At 43.3% G+C, this 13623-nt stretch overlaps 1 protein-coding gene across 3 annotated transcripts in view; it reads left to right on the forward strand.

The window, feature by feature from the left end:
• ARPC4 (binding protein) overlaps positions 1 to 11638 on the forward strand; it is a 51437-nt gene extending 39799 nt beyond the window's left edge. The window contains exons 4-9 of one of the 3 annotated variants that reach the window (XM_086524113.1): positions 8881 to 9004; positions 9130 to 9157; positions 9255 to 9329; positions 9747 to 9851; positions 9924 to 10013; positions 11258 to 11638. In XM_086524113.1, coding sequence (XP_086380239.1) covers positions 8881 to 9004; positions 9130 to 9157; positions 9255 to 9329; positions 9747 to 9851; positions 9924 to 10013; positions 11258 to 11347 — 512 coding nt within the window. In that variant the 3' untranslated portion in view covers positions 11348 to 11638. Of the gene's footprint in view, positions 1 to 8880; positions 9005 to 9129; positions 9158 to 9191; positions 9330 to 9746; positions 9852 to 9923; positions 10014 to 11257 lie in introns of all 3 variants that reach the window. The other 2 variants (XM_086524114.1, XM_086524115.1) reach the window with 2 other exon arrangements.
• Positions 11639 to 13623: the final 1985 nt, after the last annotated feature.

Raw genomic sequence — 13623 nt, forward strand, 5'->3', positions numbered from 1 at the left:
CGAAAGCTTTGTCTTTTATACAACAGTTTGACATCGCTTTCGCGGGAGGACGCTATTCAGAGCACTCCAAGATTCGGAGAGCTACCTCTTACTTTAAGGGGAATGCTTGTACTTGGTGGTCCACGCTTCTATTAAACAAGACTGCGCCAGTCAAATGGCTGAAATTTAAAAAGCTTTTTATTTCTTCTTGGTTGACGCAAGAATATGAACGAGATATACGAGCTGCTTGGAACCATCTTCGGATGACCAAGAAAGATACAATCAATGCTTATTGTGAAAGATTCTGGAGCAATTTTCTACCCGCCTCTTCATTCAAGAAGATCTCGTTCAGAGAACAGATTGAGCGGTTCACCTTGCGTCTACCTACAGAGATCCGAGATCACTGCTTGGAGCAGAAGTCAGCTTCTATTCAGGAGTTGATGAGTCATGCGAAGCGGGGCTTTGCCATTCACTCTTGCAGTCTGACCTACCCCACAGATGAGAACATGACACAACGAGCCGAACAGACTTTTGGGAATGAAAGTAGAAAGAAAAAGAGCAACCCAGAGAAAAAGGATGCACGACCCAAGCTTACTCCTCAGGAGCGAGCTCGATTCATCAAGGAGGGGAAGTGCTTTGGATGCGGGGAACATGGACACTTGTCCGCGAAGTGCCCTAAAAAGGCACAAAAAGAACAAAATGATAAGGACAACGACAGGCCTGAGAGTTCGAGAGCAGTTGAGGAACGTGGATGAAAAGGCAAGATGAAAACAGGACTGGTTCCAGATTGTGTGGGTACCGATCCCGACACTATGGACGAGAGTACAAAACTTTACCGAGCTTGGGGCAAAGTGAAAGATCAAGAGGCCCTGATTTTCTTTGATGGAGGAGCCAAGGCCAACTTCATTTCACCAGAATTGGCGGCGCGGCTCGAGATTAGTCGGATCGGATGGGACCACTTGCGGAGGCAGTTCTAGCAGCATCCGGCAGGGACGTAGCCATTACACCTGTCATTGGCAAACTTCGGTTGGATTGTCAGGGGTATTTGGGGCATGAGGACTTCTTCATAATGCCTTTGGAGGGTTGTGATGTTCTCTTAGGGATTCCCTGGTACCACAAGAACAACGCCGTGGTCGATTATCAGGCGAGAAAAGCGACTTTGACTACAGAAAAGGGCAGAACAATTGTACTTGATATTAAACTGAAGGGCGAATCTGTCCCTATTGTATTGGCTTCGGCCATTTCAAAATTAATGAAATCCAGTTTGTTTGTTTACTCGATCTTTATGAAAGAATTGAGCGATAAGGATAGGACAAATATGTCTAAACTTGATAAATAACGCCAATATTTTCTCCACTCTCACGCCGATTGCTTCTCAGAAGGCCTACCAAGAGAGTTACCACCTGCTCGTCCTGAAGATCATACCATTGATCTGATACCTGGAAGCACACTACCGAACCGGCCACCTTATTATGTGAGCCGAGCATAGAATGAAGAGATTATGAACCAAGTGCAAGGCTGTCACAAACGGGAGCGCATAACAATATAAAATATACTCGGATAAATAGAATTTATCACTTAATTCTGAAGCCAAAGGATATAGAGAGAAATAAATAGAGAGAGAGAGAGTGAGAAGATCGACACAGTACTGGGACCAGAAGATGGGTTGGCCCCCCCCCTTAAAGAGAATTCTTTATTAGGGAGAATCTTTTTACAAGCACAAGAACCGGAGAAAACCCCTCTGTTCTAAATCTCTGACTCGATGGGTCGTTCCTTCCCGTAAGGGGAAATCCGAGAGACAAGCTCTCAATCCTTTTTCCGTCTGTACTCGGAGTTGAGACTCCGCAGACAATTTCCGAATTCCGTTTCCGGAATTCCCAAGCGTAGGCCAAAGCCTTCTCGCTTCTCCTTCGCGATGAAGTACCTGCAAACACACACGCAAACACACGACAACAATTCGTACGGCGAATCCACAATAGATACCTGTCGCTCTTGCGCGGGAAAAGTGACTTCCATGCTTCGTAGTCTCGCGATCTCTTGCATCTTCTGGCGGGAGAGTCTTCTCTTGCTTGCGCTGGCAACCCCTTTTCAGTGAGGGCATGTGGTGCTTTTATAGCTCCTTGACCACGGCACAAATAGCTGCTCGCATAGAGATCGCGGCTTTTTTTTTTTTTTTTTTTTTCAATTTTTTTTTCGTTTTTTTTTTTCTTTCTGTTCTACCCGAAATAGGGAGAGAGAATTCGCTGGCTGGTTTTGTTGTTTTATTTTCTAAGTGGCTGCCCACTTATTAAGTGGGCGGCCAGCATATTTTAAAATTGGTCTGAACCTGCCCAAAAACTCAATAAAACCTTATAAGTTAAAAACAATGCTTTCACAGCACTTCCCAGGCGTCCCCGGATGCAACCACATGCACGAATGCAATGCAAACATAGATTCCTCGCAGGAAAGCGTCTGCTCTTCTCGGAAAACTCGTTAAAATTTTTTGCTTTTTAAGAAAAGCTTCTCAGAACCCATCTTTATTCTTGTGCTTACGTCTTTACGCGTATTCCTCTTTCCAGTTCAGATTTTCTCTCGACTATGGATATCCCCTTTCCGATGCACCCGTCACCCACCTTGTGACGCATCAGGAATACCCATCACCTAGTCCTTTCCTACCGAACTTACGGTACAATCCCCTTCACGATGCTCTATGTCACCCATCCTATGACGCATCAGAGATGTCTGTTCCCGGATGGTTGGATACTTCTTAGTGATCCTGTCACCCATCCGTTGTGACGCATCAGAAGTACCCGTTCCTGGTGGCCTTACAGATATTCCCTTTCACAGTGCTTCTGTCATTACTTTGAATGACGCACTAGGGATACTCTGTACTCGGATGTCTCTAGTGAGAAAAACCCTCTCACTTAAAATTCCAATAATTCATTTAGAATTATTTTCTTGGTGTTCCAAGCAAGAAAACCCTCTCACTTATAAATCCAATAATTCATTTAGAATTATTTTCCTGTCAGATAAAGCCAATTTAGCAACAAAGACCTCTTGGAAAAGGGTCTTGTCCAGCCTAGTACTTCACCGTATTGCTCTCCAGTGTTGTTGGTTTTGAAGAAAGATGGATCTTGGAGAATGTGCATCGATTATAAAGCTCTCAACAAAATCACCATCAAGAACAGATTTCCGATTCCTAGGATCGATGATATACTCGATAGGTTACAGGGATCTTCGTGCTTTAGCAGGATTGACCTGAAGAGTGGATATCATCAGATCCGAATCGCGCCAGGAGACGTCTACAAGACAGCCTTTCGGACGACTTTTGGGTTATTTGAGTTTTGGGTGATGCCTTTTGGCTTAACCAATGCTCCTGCGACATTTAACCGGATGATGGACAAGATTTTTCGAGAGTACAGGCTATTTGTTGGCACTTTCTTTGACGACATCATTGTTTTCTCCAAGAATGAGGCAGAACACAGAGATCATGTGCTTCAGGTCTTTTAGGCATTACGAGATCACAAGTTAGTGATTAATGCAAAGAAAAGTGAATTTTTTCCTACCAGAGATACACTTATTGGGACACATTGTCTCAGCAGCTGGAGTGCAAATGGACCCGGCCAAGATAGAGACTATATGTGATTGGCCCGATTTGAAGAATGTCCATGAAGTGAGAAGCTTCTTGGGACTGTGTTCGTACTACAAGCGGTTCATACCTAAGTTTGCAGAGGTTGCTTCCCCTTTGCATTTCTTGACACAGAAAGGAGTCCCTTTCTCGTGGGGATCCACAGAGGTGACTGCCTTTTGGACATTGAAAGAGAAATTGACTACGGGACCAGTTTTGACTTTGTCGGACTTGCAGAAGTCATTTTAAGTATATTGTGATGCTTGTGGTCGTAGTCGGGGTGCAGTCTTGATGCAAGAAGGCCATGTCATTGCTTACGAGAGCCGATTGTTCTCTAGGCCGGAGATGACAGCACAGATATATGAGAAAGAGCTTTTGGCAGTTATCCATGCTCTTACTCAGTGGCGGCATTACCTACTCGGAGCGGATTTTACTGTCTTTACAGACCATCAGAGTTTGCGCTACTTGTCACAGAAGCAGCTTTCAGAAAAGCAGATGCGGTGGGCGAACATCTTGTCACAGTTTCACTTCTAGATTGTCCATGTGCAGAGACAGAAGAATGTGGTGGTAGATGCTTTGTCTCGGAAGCTGTTGGTTCTGGCTATTTCCGCGATACATTATAGGAGCTTCGAGGATATGGTCGATCAGTATGCCACAGATACAGATTTTGCAGATATTTTCACACGGATACAGGATGGGGAGACAGTAGCTGGATACTCCCTTCGGGAAGGCTACTTGATGAGAAAGACTATGTTGTGCGTTACACAGCCGTTAAGGGAAAAGGTTATGACTTAATGCCACTGTCCACCTTTTACGGGTCACCGCGGCATTGCTACCACCATGAAGGGGGTAGAGAGATACTTCTTTTGGCCGAGACTCAAAAAGGATGTGGAAGAGTTTGTGCGCAGTTGCTTAGTATGTCAGAAGGTCAAGTTTGACAGGCATAAGGCACAGGGACTGTTACAACCTTTACCCATACCACCCCCCCTTGGGAAAGTATTGCGATGGATTTGATTTTTGATCTCCCGAGAACACAGAGTGGTCACGATGGCATCTGGACTGTTATTGATAGATTTAGCAAACAGCCTCATTTCATTCCAGTGAAGAAAACAGTCAAGCCGGATCACTTAGCGAGACTGTTTGTGGCCCAGATCTTCAGATTACATGGCATGCCTGAGACGATTGTCTTCGACAGAAACCCAGACTTACGAGTTTGTTTTGGAAGGCAATTTGGGAGAACATTGGCACGCGGTTGTAGTTCTCGTCATCGTTCTACCCGCAGACTGTTGGGCAATCTGAGATTGTAAATTCAGTGGTTCTAGATTTATTGAAGTCTTATATCTCTGATCAGAAGACTCAATGGGAAAAGTACTTACCTTTGGTGGAATTTGCCTACAATAACACGATACACTCTTCGACGGGGAAGGCGCCATTTGAGATTGTTGAAGGTGCTGCGAAGGTTCCACCCTTCCTAAGCACGAAAGATAAGATCTTTGAAGCGGATGAATATAAGCGAGATTTGGATACGGCTTTGGCCAAGGTTCGCGAGACTTTGCAGAAGTCTCAAGAACGACAGAAAAAGGCAGCGGATAGCCATCGTCGCGACTTGAAATTGAAGGAGGATGATTGGGTGCTCTTACGTTTTGAGAAGGCACGCCTAAGAAAGAAAAAGCGAAAGGAGAGGCTTTTCCCAAAGCTTAGTATGCGATACTACGGACCTTTCCAGATCATTGAAAAGATAAATGATGTCTCCTTCCGATTGAAACTGCCAGATACTTGAGGATTCACAATGCATTCCATGTGAGTCTCTTGAAATATTTTAAGGGTGATGTGTCTGATGATGGGGAGCCTGATGAGCAACCCAAAGTGGAAGAAAACGAGGAGATCCTTGTTCCTGAACAGATTTTGGCCCATAAGGATACGAAGACTAAAGGTAAAGTCCGAAGGCGGTTCTTGGTTAAGTTCAAGAACTATCCTACATTGGATGCGGAGTGGATAGAGGAGGAGGACCTAGCAGATACTTTTTAGATTGTGAAACTTTATCTCGATGCTTTTGGTTTAGCATAGTCTATTCCAAACGGAACCGAGAATTCAGCTTGGCCGGAGATCTGGTGTAGTGGGATGCACAAGAGGGGAGTCGCTTCGCTCTTTTGTCAACAGATGCCTTGATTTAGATACTAGAGTCACTGATGTCTCTTTGAGCTTCAGGGATACTGAAAGTTGACAGTATTCTGCTGTATGACTTTAATGAAATGGAATTCTTGATTATGATACTGATTTGTTCATGACTTCTCTTAAGTGCAGGAACTGATAGACCAAATGACTGCAGCATTTTGGTCTGATTGATCTCGAATAGACATGGTTGCAATAGGGGTTAGTCAATCGGACATCGATGAGGTCCTGATTGGACCTAGATGTGATTGCTAGCTACATTGCCGATAAATCATGGTCTAAGATCCGAATGAATGTTGAATGTCATGTGACGTCCTGTGATGTCTAGTGATGTCCTGTGATGTCGTGTGATGTGACTGTTGATTTGGTACATGTGCTAGATGTGTGTCCCTAGTACGTACTAACAGTCAGTGTCTGCTAAGACGGTTTATGGCTTCTGTCGGTTTTGCAGGCGTAATCGTGGTCGATTACAATGCTTTCAAGAGGGGGGTATGTCACAATGTGATGACGTGGCTACCGGCAGCAGAAACCCTAATTTCTGCCAGAAACCCTAATTTCTGCCAGAAACCCTAAAAATCCTGCAAACCCTAATTTCTGCTAGAAAACCTAATTTTCAGAAACCCTAATTTCTGGAAACCCTAACCCTAACTGCTGGCTGAAAACCGAGAAATGCCACGTGGCAGTAGGTACGGATTTCCGGGATTTGCGGAAATAAAAAGCATCTGCAAGGGCGACGCAAATTTGCTTTTTCTCTATGCTTGGCAAGAGAGAGAGAGAAGGATTATTTGCTTTATTTTGTTTGCTCTCTTGAGAGAGAGAGAAAGATTGCTTTTGATTTCAAGCTTTTGAGACTCTGCTTTTGGGCATCCCTTGTAACATTTAAATACGCGGATTAGGGCTCACTTCTCGTGCATCTGGACGCAGAGTCTGAGAGTGAAACCCTAACCGCTCTCTTGTACTTTGACATTGATTTAATACATAAAGAAATACCGCAAGGGGTGCCAGTCTTTGGGGCCAATATCTCTAGGCACGGAACTCCGCTGGGCCAGTGCAAATCTATTGTGATCTGTGAATTGTTTTGAAGTGGTTATTTGGTGCTGTCGCGATTGATTCTTGACTTGGAGTGTCCAAGTCTGTTACATGCCCAGTTGACTTTGCAGCAGAGTTCTAAAATGTTCCCCTTGTAATGCATTCCGGAGGTAATGACGCGAACATATTTCATGGCCCAAAATAGCAGTTCCCTAATTTTTAGGAGATGCTTCCGTTGGGCTCTCACCGGTCTTCTGACCATCTATCCCCATTGGGACCGCATCCAAAATTGCAATGTGGCCCAACTGTCGGGTACTTTCCTTTGGAGATTCCACCTTGGCTTTGTGCCTTTATTGAGTTCACTTCCTAGTATCCACCAACTTGCTAAGTGCGACGGGGGGACCTACATGATATTGAATTGAGCCTAGACTTCCTCTTACTATACGAATTCGAGTGCTGACCAACTTCCCGTCTACGGGTGAAACTACCGTTCACGTTGGCCATACAATGTCTGACCATTTGCAACTTCAAAAAGAGGGTCTCAAAAATAAAACAAAAATCATTGGAAAGAAATCAACAACTAAGGTTAGCAGTTGCCGCGTCCTCGTGACATAGTTAACAGTTGCCACGTCCTTGTGACATCAGGGGTGCTATTAGAGCAGATGGGTTCAGTGGATTGCAACCTTGTGGATGACTGTGAAGAAGCGCGTGGTTCTTCAGCAATTGTAAACTGTGACCTCGGTCTTATGGAATAAAGAAGTACTTCCAGGGGGGCCTAGTCGAGGGGTAGTCGAGGGGCCGATGCTTTTGGGAGTGGCCACTTTGTGTCTCTTGTCTACTGTGTTGTGTTCTCTATCAAGTTCAAGTGTTTGCTGTTTCGATTGAGTTCGGCGTTGTTGCAATGTTTCTACCGCCTTGTCAAGGTGTTTCGCCGGTTACACGTCTGCTAGAGGCTGAACTCAGCTTAGAAAGGTACCTCCTGCAAGAGATACAAAACACTCAACTGAGAATAATATGTGACAAGAGGAGCTCAACATGACAAAGCACCATGCATTAACTCACAGAACGAAGTCAACTGTCAAAAACATAAACCTGCCAAGGAGATAAAATCACCCGTCACACTACAAAAAGTCCACGCATGAGAAAGCTATTACCCGTAAGGAAGGTAATCCCCTCATCAAAGAGAACCTAATTCAAGTCATCAAAAAGAAAATAGTTTGATGTAAAAATGGTTTTTCGTTGAGGATGAGAACTTCCATGCAGACTTCAATAATTTGGGACCTTAAAATTGGCTTTTATGTCGTCTAACTATACTCATGATATCATTGTGATGAGCCAATTAAGTGAGTAGTAGAGATGTACCCAAAAATTTTATGGCAGAATGAAAAATGGCTTGTTATAAGCTGTAGAGACACGGCTATCCCATTCTAGCTCAAGAGACATTGCTCTAGACCATTTCTGGTAAAAGCATCAATCTGAAAGGCACCCACCTGTTTGAAGCGATCTCTTTGAAATTTTACTTGATGGCCAAATTCAATCCAAAGCATCTGAGCGGGCTTGCTATAGGCTTGAGGGATCACTAGTCACCCCACTCTGCTAGAAGCTGCACTTGGAAGGAAGATGTTAGAAGGCATGTAACTTCGGGCAAAATTTTTCTTGAAAGCTTGCCAAGGCCTTGGAGTGTGCGGCTTGGTAGCTACAGACATCATGGGCAAATTTTTTTTGCCAAGTCCTTGGAGTGTGGTGCTTGGTAGCTATAGACATCATGGGCATGTAACTTCTAGCAAAAATTTTCTTGAAAGCTTGCCAAGTCCTTGGAGTGTGCGGCTTGGTTGTGCTCTAGGTTGCTTGGGCATATCAAAATGCACGGCTATCCCTCTTCTTGTTCAAGAGACAATAGCATGCTTGAAGAGAGTGAAAGGCATCACTCTTTGTAGGAAGACAACTGATTTGAAGGCCGAGCTCTTTGGAGAGGCTGATAGATTTACTTATTTAATTTTTTATTTAAAAACTGAGACTCTTTGTGCAAAGGTTTAATTTATGATTGTCTCGGTAAAGAAATGCCTTGCTTATGTGAGAAATGTCCATGTTAGGTTTTAATTGCTCTAAATTGAAGCCGTACAAAAAATACTGCTGCTTACATAGGGATTGCTATGTATACCAGAATTTTCCTTGTCAAGATGTTGAGAGACATAACAAGCCAGAAGTAGAGTTCAAGTGAGTTTTGCAGACTGACGTGTGCCATAGTAAATGCTCAAAGCAAGTAATTAGACCCTTTCATATTGTCAGTGACAAATTTTGGGAAAATAGCTGAATGGTTTGCTTAATCTTTCATTTTACAGGACAAATTCTGAGCTTTTACTGAATCCTGTAAGCAGCAAATGCTTCCTTTGTTTGCTCTCAGGTTTTCTTACTTTGCACACCCCACAATCTCCAAATGCTGGTAAGAATAGTGAAAATTTTTCAGGTTCTTATATGCAGAAATGAAGCAGAGAAATGCCTAATTGAAACATCCATAAATTCTTTACGCATCAGCATCAAGGTAATCAGAACTCTCCAGAACATGTGGAGTGCAATCTTTTATAATTCGTTTACTTTCATTGGGACATTAACCATTTCGAACATGCATTAGATTGTGCTTCACGCATTAATGTCAAGGTAATCAGAACTTCCCAGAACATGTAAAGTGCAATCATTATATGAATGCATTTATTTTCCAGAACTTTCCAGAACATGTAAAGTGCAATCTTATATGAATGCATCTGCTTTCTTTGGATCATGAATCATTTTGAACATGCATTAGATTGTGCTTTTATGGGCCAGGGTGCAGTACTTCCGATCTTTTTTTGGGATTGTCACATGGATATTAAATTTGAAATTTGGTGGGCTCACCTTGGTGCCAACAATTACCAGATGATTTAGCTGCTCAAATAATCCCTTATTGACAACTGCTGCTTAGGTGAAGCAAGCAGATGATCTGGAAAATATTCTGGCAAAGAAATTTTTGAGATTTTTGTCAATGCGGGCTGAATCATTTCAAGTGCTGCGTCGAAAACCTGTCCAGGTAACGTGTACGCCCTGTCAAAACTGTTTTAGCTTAGCTGGTACAAAAGCATTGACTGTTCCTTGCACCCAGGGCTATGATATCAGCTTTCTCATAACTAATTTTCATTGTGAGGAGATGTACAAGCACAAGCTGATTGATTTTGTGGTTCAATTTATGGAGGTAATATTCTCAGCGATAGCAACTTTTCGTTTTGGAATCATTATAAATTGTTTAAGTTGCAGTGGTGGAGTACAACACTCCTTCCCAATCTTAAATTTCTGCTTTTTATTACCAAAATTTTCACAAGCGAAGTATGAAGTGAGGCAGAAGTGTTCTGCACTTAGACCATGCCACATGGAAGACCCTACTCCTTAAAAAGCTCTCTCTCGATCATCGCTTACCATTGAATTATGAGCACAGAATTATGAGCCACCCCTATCCCTGCCTTTCAAGGAACTTAACTATGTCCGAAAATATGGAAAATAATGGCGTTGCTCGCACACGAGCAATTAAAAGTAGGCAGTCCTGCGGCTGGAGAGGCAGAGTATATTAATGCACTGGTGAATCCTACACCAGGTGCTTGTTGTGAGGGTGTATTGGGTGGGGTTGCCTGTAGCTTACCTCGTGTTAGGGTTTCCTCTTGCTGCTTGCACACTTAGATGCCTTGTGTGATAAGTTCAGGGCACAGCATAGATTTTTGTGGTAGTATCCAGGTAAGTTCATGCACGTGACTGATGTACAATCATTGTCGAACTGTATTCATGTGTTCTGACCAGTTGTGCTAATTGTTTCTATCTTTTGTGGTGCTTATGCCCGATCAACTACCTCATTTTTGCGCTGATTTTTCTGATTTAATGCTTCTTTTAGTGTTAGGCTTCATTATGGCCGAGTCTGCCCTTCATCTCCAGAGTCATGACAGAAACTCAGTACGCTGAACTTTGTGTTGACGTATGTTCATGTGTGTGCACTTGTGTTGTGTGCTGCGTTGGGAGCATATGTTAGTACCTAGTTCTACACACACTATTGGGCACTGACGACGTTAGTGGGGATGTCGTGGTATTTAGTCAATACAATGCATGATGGAGCTGATGGTATTTGTCTCGTGGGTGACGACAAATTTGCACTGCTATATGACGTTGTATTTGCACTGCCATACAATGTATTGTTTTAACATTTGCATCATATTGTTAGAAAGGGAGAGATTCAGTGGGAAAAAGGTGCGGCTGTAGGCAAACCATAATCATTATAGGCTTTTGCTAGCAAATAAGCAATACGTTTTGAGTCGTTTATGTGATAGTAATCTCATGCTTGGAGAGTTGTAGGTGTAGAAAGATTTGGCTTTGCAGTCTAATTCTATTGTCTTGATTGAGTATCCTGATGTTCTGCTTTGTATCATAACCAAATTGGTGCTCTTTTTCTGGCAGGATATTGACAAGGAGATAAGCGAGCTCAAGCTATCTGTAAATACTCGTGGAAGGCTTGTTGCAACAGAGTTTCTCAGACAGTTCATTTAAGACTGCCGGGTCATTATTAACTTGTAAGATTAATGCATAGTGAAATATATTCATTGGCCGTTGTTGGAGCCTTTGTCCTGTTGTCTTCTGGCTGAAAACACAAGTTTCCTGGGGACTCTGAATTTTTGGGTTGCGGGTGCCCATCATTTGGCCTTCATTTTGATTCCTTGCTCAAGTTGAATTCCTCAGAAGTCGGTGGTGCCAAGCAGAGCATTTGGAAATTTTTCTGTGAAGAGGATGGATGTGTGTTGTTGTGTGTAGATTAACATGATTTCTGCCGAGCATAACGCACACTGTTTAGATGGTACATACATTAGGTATATACATACGTGTGCGATTATGGTATGTGTGATAAAGTAGGCTTGTGTATGTAGATATGTACAGACTGCACGTGCGCACGCGCACATCCCGATTCCCCCCACACACAGAGAAATGAAATGAAATGTTGTATTGTCTTCAAAAGACCAAAATGAATTATGAAACCAAAATGCTCAATGATGCTTCGTAACCTCCGATGTAGACCTCGTCTACAGTGTGAAGATACTCGCATCCTCGGGCATCACGAGTAATCAAGGAGGAGGCCCCAATGAGGGTGTACCTGTGGTGGGGCATCCTGTCTGTAAAAAGTAGCAATTTTTCTTTGTATGGATCCTCTGTGTAGGTCCTCGTCTCTCTGAGTTTACGGATCTCCAGCAAGAAGAGACCTAGGTATCTTTGATCATATTAATCCAAGATGCTGGATAAGGGGCCAAACCCTCTCGGAATAAGTAATGAAAACACCCGCAGATCTCATAGTATGCTGCGCATTGGCAGATATAGTGCCCCTCCGTCTCTGGCTCTCTCTGGTAAACCTGGCATAATCTCCCCTCTCGGGGTATACCTCTGTATCGGCCAATCTCTATCTCCAACCGGTGAGATGAGGTGCGTAGCTAACCAATAATCTATCTAATGCCATGATATAGGTGATGTCCATGTACTTCATACGTGAGATAAACCCATCATTTATCATGTAGAGAAGATGTTCTCAATAAAAAGGCATTTTCGTCCGCAACTCATGTGACGGAGACAACCAAGTCCTAGTATCCACGTGAATGAGATCGTGTTTGATAATCTTGCTAATCTGAGGGTGAGGGAAGGTGCATCCAGAGAATACCGAAAAGGGGGCAGCTTGTCCATACTAAATCCATGTGGCTCAAACCAAGATGTTACTTGTGCTAACCAACATGAAGTATCACCCTCACTGGCCAGTTGTCCTGATGACTCAAGCGCTAGTTGTGCATATCTGTTGCGTGATAGCTCCCATGTGCTATGATTAGACGACACTGATCTAGCAAGAGCCTCCATTGCAATTAATGGTGCACTCATCTCAACTCTGATAATCTCATGTGGCATTGAGACTATCGCCTGGATCAGCTTGGACATCATGGATACAAGTTAACCATGTACCTTACAACTATGCCCCTCTATCCTCAATATAGTCACAAGTCTCATCATGTACAACTCAAACAAAGTAGGAGAAAGTTGGCAACCCTACCTCACCCCAATAGTAGAGTGAACAGGGTTTGAAGACCCTCTATTCTCTATACTCTTCCTATCACTGTCGCCATGATACCTTGTAAAAGCTCCTGTGGGACTCCCAAGTCATACAGTAGTATCAACCTGGCTCGTGGGATTGTGTCAAAGGCTTTGCGGAAGTTCACAAAGCTACAATAAAGCCTCCTCCCATGATCGCTTTGCCTTCCTCAATGATCGCTCAATGCATGCTCAAGTATATAATCATATAGCTTGGCCAATGAGTGGCCAATCATGATAGTGCAATAGTTAGTTGGTAGGATTGGATCTCCAGACTTAACTAGTGGAACAATTGTAGACGTATTCCAAGTCTTTGAAAACCCCTCATACACCCTTGTTGAACATGAAGGCCAACATACCATCAATATGATCTCCAGCATGTATGCATGCTTTGCCACTATAGCATCATGATTGTGTGCAATCTGTCAATGGCCTGCCTCACCATCTCGTGTGAAGAAAGTAGAAGTGGAAGGATAGGTCTCCGATGGGTCCGGCAATGGTAATTGCTCTATTCTTGTGTATAGAGAAGATGCATATCGTGTCCATAATGTTTGGAGAGGGTGAGTGCTCTCTAAAAATCACCAAGCCTCCCATGAGTCTTGGCTTTAAAAGGCCAAAATGACCTATGAGAACAAAAGGTAACATCCATGTGTGACTCTAGTACAATGTCTAAGGAACATAAAAAGAAGAATAAAGCAGGGTGC

This window comes from Adiantum capillus-veneris, chromosome 11 (assembly GCF_014529385.1).
Source record: "Adiantum capillus-veneris isolate H3 chromosome 11, ASM1452938v2, whole genome shotgun sequence".
Lineage (NCBI taxonomy): Eukaryota > Viridiplantae > Streptophyta > Polypodiopsida > Polypodiales > Pteridaceae > Adiantum > Adiantum capillus-veneris.